Here is a 6790-nt window from a genome sequence, read left to right on the forward strand (position 1 = left end):
TTCTTATTCTTATGGGTGTTGATAGGTGTATCTTAAAGCCTATCATAAGGGAAAGGTTGAATTCCTTTTAAACTCTTGCTGCAATGTTGGCCTCTGGTCCGTTTTTGATGGTAGAGTTATGAGGAAGTTTTATGTTGAGATTGGGCGTTTTTTAATGTACGGTTAAGCATCACCTATACTGCAATCAGTTGTATATTTCAATTTTCGGCAACATTTAACCCCTGACCTTATCCAATAGAATAAGAAACACCCGCGCTCTTAACCTGTACTGGCTTGGAAGCTAATCAACAAGTTGCCATGTTGAATCCAAATTTATTCAGAGCATGTGCAGTCCAAAGCTTAACTCTGCAATATAATGGTTCTTTATCATGTAAACTCAAGGAAAATGCTTAAAAGATACGGTTTTTTTCTCAGCACAAATGTCATCTACTTTCCTTTAAAGATCGGCTTCCTTTTTTCGGCAAAAGCCAACAATGCCTCCTTCCGATCTTCCGTTGGGACTACTTGGGCATAACACATCTCTTCAAGAGCTAATCCAGAAGCTAGTGGAAGATCAATACCACCATTGATGGCAAGCTTTGCCATTCGTAAAGCAATTGGGGAAGAATAGTGTGCCCATTTTTCTGCCAACATCATCGCAGCTTCATAAGGATTTTCGTGAAGCTGGTCTATAAGTCCCATTGACAATGCCTCAACGGGTGAAATAATTTCTCCACCATATATCAGCCGCTTTGCATTTGATGCGCCAACAAGTTTGGGAAGGCGCTGGGTTCCACCAGCTCCAGGAATAATCCCAAGAGTGCACTCTGGAAGCCCGAGTTTAATTTGTGAATGAGAAGCACAAACCCTATAATCTGCAGCCAAAGCTAGCTCGAGTCCTCCTCCAAGAGCACTTCCCTCTATTACAGCAATCGATGGGATAGAAAGTGTAGAAACTTGAGTAATAGTCGCCCTTAGCTTGGAGACGAATGAAGCAACCTCAACCTCAGTCATTTGCATCCGCTCCTTCAAATCTGCTCCAGCGCAAAAGACCCTTTCATTTGCAGATCGAATGATCAGTACGCGAGCGCTGAGATCCCTCCTTATTTCCGAGAGCATGTCTTGAAGGGCGGAAACCATTTCCCTGCTGAAGGCATTGACCTTGCCATTATTAAGGGTCAATATGGTAATCCCTCGATTATTAAAATTATCCTCTTTAGAGACAATAGTGTTGGTAGAAAGTTTTACTCGACTCCAGCCAATGGCTGTGATTGATTGCCTAGGGATAAGCCCGGACATCATCGCAATCCTCATCATTTTAAATCAAGTTAAAAAATAAATGTTTTAGGGTTGCTTCCTGATTATTGCAATGCAGGGCACTACCCGCAGTTGCCTACCCTGCCAATCCCATCAGCTGCATCTTAACCACCATTATGGCAACCGTTGCCGGCATCATCGCTCTTTTCAAATAGATATGCTCATTTGGGGGCCATCTACTTTAAAGCCACCCTTGCCTCTTAAACGGGATAAAAGATCGCCTAAAAGGGCTATTCCCAGGTTCCCGGAGCGGATTTTGGATGCGCCCGGGCTTCTAAAAGATCCACTTACATCTCCGATTTCTTGGTGCCATAGTCGATCCATTTTAGCGGTGGCCCTTAATTGTTCTGTTTATCTTTGGGAGGAAAAAAGCGCATCAATATGTTCCCACTTTACATTTGGCTCTGCCATTTCCGCAGTTCATTGGATAACTTCGTCAATTGTGGCAATTGGCTCTGCAGATGGCGTCCTAATTCTTTGGGAGCCGCTTTCACATAGTCAGATATACTTGAAACGTTCAAAAGGAGCTCCAATCAATATAATCACCAATGGCCCGTGCGGGACCATTGTTACGGGCGATTCAAAAGGAGATCTCTTTTTTTTCTTTCCAAATGGCTCTTCTTTAGCAAAGCCAAACGCACACTCGCACCAAATTTCGTTCATCACCTTCGAACAGAAAGGCTTATTCGCAACCATGGACTCCAGTGGTCTTGTCCATCTGTGGAAAATAGTCGATTCAACCGCCTTTTCTCCCGTTATTTATGGGTCCATTTTAAAATATGCCAGTCATTCGCTATCTGCCATTAAAGTAAGTTGAAGCCGGTTTTCTTTCGTCATTTTTATTACTTTTATTTTCCATTTGATTTCAATTGCTTACTGTAGGCAGTCGGATGGTGCCCGTGGCGCTCTTCATTGGTTGCAGTTGCCGGCCCTTCTTCCATCACTCTTTGGAATGCATATTCGGGGTCACTTATTTCGGAAGCGACTTTCCTTGACCACGCCCACCCACCTTTGACTTTGTATTGGTGGTATCCAGAGTCATCGATGCCATTAATTGTTGTGGTCCATTCTAACTATGAAATATCGCTGTGGTCCCTACCGCGTTTGTTTTGTATTACTAGAATTCGACCAGAGATCGATTCGGTCGTTCTACATGCCTGTTGGACAGGATCTAGAATCATCAGCATTGCAGCTGATGAGAGAATTCAGTTTCATTCGCTTTCCCCGCAATCTGCCGCCCTTAATTCGCCCTCAAAACTAAATTCACCCTTAAAGGCAGGAAATATAACCACCTCTCCAACCAAAGAATTGTCCCTGCATACAATACCAATTTCGCCCTATTGCAAGGAAATGAGAGATGTCAACACGTCTCCAGCTTCTCTTAAAAATAAGAACCTCTCTATTGAATATAGCTTCCCTTCAACGCATGCTGGATGTGGAGGATTATTTTCGCCAGAATCTAGAAGATTGCTTTTTGGTGTCAATGACCACCGGCATCCAACAGCTTAATAAAATTTTAAACTTTATCCTGCTCCTTCTTCTCAAATTCCAATGTTTATGTTTGCGCCATCCTGAAAAACGGGCCCTATTTTAAACCATGTGCAAGCGAATTTACTTGACATCACGCAAAAAATACGAAAAATCAAAAACCAAGTTGCTGTAACAATGAGAGAGAACATTTCTGAAATTAAATATTCATATCCTATCGGAGCTTCAATCATATTCTCTACATCTGCACGAATCTCTTACTTGAAATAGTTTCGAGGATTAAAAATGCCGAGCACATAATAAGAACCACTACACGATAAAACAGAGCTCCCTCAACAGAATTTTCAATATTTGCACCAGAGGATATTTAGGCCGCTGCAAAAATAAGTGTTTTGAAAAAGACACCTCGAATTAGCAGCACACACATCGGGGATATCAAGGTATTTCTGTCAATAGAAGCAAAAAGAACACTAAAACATCAATAATAGAGTTTGAGATTTCAGGCAAACTCATTAGCAACATAAATTGACGGAAATACCGGAGTGTTTAAACACATTTTACGCCGCTACACAAGCAACAAAAGCTAATACATCACTTAAAAGGGTGTGGGATTACACTAAATGCCTTAAAGAATTTTATTATTAGCTTAATGAGCGATTTTATCAGGTAAACGGGTTTAAATAATCACTTCAACCTTCCAAAAAATCCTTCATTGCGAGAGTTGGCCTCAATGTCGCTTGAAAAAGATCCACGAGCATCCTTTTTGGAGATATTTGGTTATAATAAAAAGTAAAAAATCCCTAATGGTATAATCATCCTCAAAAAAGGCTAAAACCAACCTCAACAAATCGCAAGTAAATATTTCACGAAAGATTCGTAATAGGCCTCTGGAGTAGCTCATTTTTTATTCGACATCTGAAAATAAAAAGACACGCTTGCATTGGGAAGCTATACTTCTATCGATACTATAATCCTCGCTATACTTTTTAAAGCTCTACTTTTGGTCGACGTCAGGAAAGGTTTCATTTTTAGGGCGCAGTTATGCTGACAAAAATGAAGTGAAAAATATTAATATCATGGAAGAGGATCCAGAAATAAATACTCGGCTAAGAAATCCAGAAAAAAGCGACGTAGATAAAATAAAACCAGTATTATACAAGGTGTTGATATCAGAAAATGCCATAGACCGAAAGATAATAAAATAATATACGCAAGCTGTAAAAAAATCACGCAAGTAACAAACATCGTTAAATTAAGCTTTGCTAACAGCTTCTATAGATGCCTCCAATGTGTCTGTCAATGGGTGAATAGCAAGATCTTTGTAGCATGCAAGTGGTCTCAGCTTATTTTTTAAAGTCAAATTTGAGAAACTGCAAGAACCTATTATTGAGGTCTTTTGAAGTCAATTTTATCAAATCCCCATCAATGGTAATCTAGAATAAAAGCTGAGATGATTCCATCAGATCGAAGCTCTTTTCTTTAGGACATAAAAAATAGCAAAAAATGTATATATCAAAATATGAAAATAGCTAGAAGTTAAGTATATATCAAATGATAGATTGGTAAGCATATTTTTAAATGGATCTGCATTCTTAATCACTTGGTATCCTGAAAGCACGCCAGAGACTTGTGAATGTGTTTTTTGATAACATGAGACTCCTCTTATCGTAGTTGAAAAGATTTGCGAAATTACCAGTATATAGGTGTGAAGCAAACACGGCCAACAGGCATATAGAATATTAGAAGAGCATCGAAAAACGCATAAACTATTCAAGGATACAAATTTTCGTTTTTTGGGGAGAAAATTGGTCTATTGCAAAGTGCGGTTTTTATGAATTTTCCCTGCACAATGGAAGGTGTCTATGATGTCTGCGATTGCTTCCATTGTAAGAAATGATACGGAAAGACGCATTTCCAGGTACTTCGATGTCTTTCGGTAGTGTGAGCAATTACGTTACCTTTGACATGACAAAATATGAGGTCTCTCTCCCCCTCTCCTTTTCGATTAGTTAGCTCGGCTTAAATTGAATTTTAATTTTAATTTAATTAAAAGCAAAGAACGACTGTTGCTCTCCGATTCCGGAACACGCCCATTGAAGTTATGGTAAAATCTTTCGTAGAATTTAATTTTAAACTTTAAAGTTTAGCTTTTAGCTTGCAAATCGCTTGTGATTGGGGACATAGGGCCAAATGTATTGTCCATTGAAAAGGCTTCAATTTTAATTCAGTTCTCCCTTCCAATTTACTTGCCATTGTTCCACTATGGGTGCGTTAAATATATTCCGTTTGTTGGGAGACTTGGTGCATGTGATCTCCATATTCCTACTTGCATCCAAGATCATGTCATCTCGATCATGTAAGGGTATTTCTCTTAAAAGCCAAATATTGTATCTTACGGTCTATGTCGTTAGATATCTTGATTTCTTTGCCATGTTAAAAATGGATGTACTGCACATGTACAATTCTTTGCTGAAGATTGTTTTTATTGCCTCTCAATCCCTCATCATCTACCTCATGCATGTGAGATTTGTGTCGACCTTTGACAAGAGGACTGACTCGTTTAAGCGCAACTGGATTTACCTGATACTTGGCATTTGTTTTGTAATTTCTTTCTTTGCAACAAACTGCCGCTCGACATGGTCGTTTACTCTCAAAATTCGCGAGGTAAGCGATTTGATAGTTATTGGTTACATTTAGTATCTGTGGACGTTCTCTATTCTTTTGGAATCCGTAGCCATTTTACCCCAATTGTATATGATGCAGCGAACTGGCGAGGCTGAAAGCATTACCACCCATTATCTTCTGTTCCTTGGACTCTACCGTGCTTTTTACCTTATGAACTGGATCTATAGATGGATAGTCCGCGACCATACGGAGGGAATAGCTATTATTGCAGGCCTGTTACAGACAGCTTTGTATTCTGATCTATTTTATATATATTTTTCGCGTGTATGCCAAAATAGGCCATATAAGCTCCCACTTTAGTTCAATAAAGACATCCAAACCAAATCACCGTGGCATCATTGTGTCTGATTTTGTAATTTTAATTTTTTGCAGTTTTATTGCTAATGCCCCCGATAAAAGAGTCTACTCCGGAATACACCTCCTTTTCAGAGGAACGCCGCCAAGTGCTTGGGTTTCTTCTGACATATCTTGAACGCAGAAATGTTCTCACTTCCGAGTATTATAAGAAGCTCGTATCGCTGAACGGGCTTTTTGCAGAGGATATTAATATTCTTGTCCAATCAATAGCCAAAGCCAAACACATAGCCAAAAAATCGCACAAGTCGCTGCTTCGTTCGCCATCAATGCCCTCCGCTTCAGCATCTTTGGAATCCTCGCCATCTTTTACTGAAGGGCCATCCTTCTACGAGCTGCTTGGAAAGACTCTAATGGACTTTATAACTTCCCATGACAAATCTATTGCTCAATCAGCTACCCTTTCCGAAGGAAAGCTGAAGGATCTATTTCAAGGATTGGCTATAGATCAGCAACCAGAGCTAGAAGCGATTGATGCGACAATTGCTTCGTTGTCAAATCAACAGAATACCATGTCCGCTAAACTGGCAAAGCTAAAGGGGGAGTACATCTTGTCATCACAAATGGTTGAAACCTCGTTTGAAGAGTTGAAAAAACGCGCCTTAATTCCGTTCCCTAACTCGACGACTAGCTTTTCGCTTACCAAGGCTTCAAACTATGAAAAGGTATCGAGCTTTATTACCCATTTATTTAATAGGCTTTTTTGGACTATTCAAAAAAAGTTGAAAGTGCTCGTAAACCTGCACGTGAATTTTATGAGGAAGTCTCCCGCATTCGAGATGCTTTTGAGGAGATAGAATCCAAAAAGCTTTTACTGAAAAAGGTTTATCATTCCATACAATTGACCTTTAGAAAATCTGTAGCATCGAAATGACGAGGTCTGAGGATGTCCTTAAATTATTAAAAGGATCTACAGTTCTCTCCAATTGCCAGCCTCTTTTTGAAGAACTTGAGGAAAAAAGCAGCA

General features: G+C 39.7%; 4 protein-coding genes across 4 annotated transcripts; 3 read left to right on the top strand and 1 right to left on the bottom strand.

Annotated features, from left to right (window-relative positions):
- Window positions 1–426: 426 nt before the first annotated feature.
- Window positions 427–1296, bottom strand: DI09_184p10 (enoyl-CoA hydratase/isomerase domain-containing protein; the record flags this gene model as incomplete). Its single annotated transcript, XM_013383331.1, has 1 exon — window positions 427–1296. One exon carries the CDS (start codon window positions 1294–1296, stop codon window positions 427–429), a length of 870 nt encoding a protein of 289 aa, XP_013238785.1.
- A 52-nt stretch (window positions 1297–1348) lies between these two features.
- Window positions 1349–2805, top strand: DI09_184p20 (uncharacterized protein; the record flags this gene model as incomplete). The annotated part of the gene is made up of 2 exons (XM_013383332.1): window positions 1349–2104; window positions 2179–2805. The coding sequence occupies 2 exons, from the start codon at window positions 1349–1351 to the stop codon at window positions 2803–2805; spliced, it is 1383 nt and encodes a 460-aa protein (XP_013238786.1).
- A 1872-nt stretch (window positions 2806–4677) lies between these two features.
- Window positions 4678–5144, top strand: DI09_184p30 (uncharacterized protein; the record flags this gene model as incomplete). The annotated part of the gene is made up of 3 exons (XM_013383333.1): window positions 4678–4764; window positions 4838–4888; window positions 4932–5144. 3 exons carry the CDS (start codon window positions 4678–4680, stop codon window positions 5142–5144), a joined length of 351 nt encoding a protein of 116 aa, XP_013238787.1.
- A 708-nt stretch (window positions 5145–5852) lies between these two features.
- Window positions 5853–6697, top strand: DI09_184p40 (uncharacterized protein; the record flags this gene model as incomplete). The annotated part of the gene is made up of 2 exons (XM_013383334.1): window positions 5853–6488; window positions 6521–6697. The coding sequence occupies 2 exons, from the start codon at window positions 5853–5855 to the stop codon at window positions 6695–6697; spliced, it is 813 nt and encodes a 270-aa protein (XP_013238788.1).
- Window positions 6698–6790: the final 93 nt, after the last annotated feature.

The sequence above is a fragment of the Mitosporidium daphniae genome (genome assembly GCF_000760515.2).
Source record: "Mitosporidium daphniae strain UGP3 chromosome Unknown contig-184, whole genome shotgun sequence".
NCBI classification, from domain to species: Eukaryota; Fungi; Microsporidia; genus Mitosporidium; species Mitosporidium daphniae.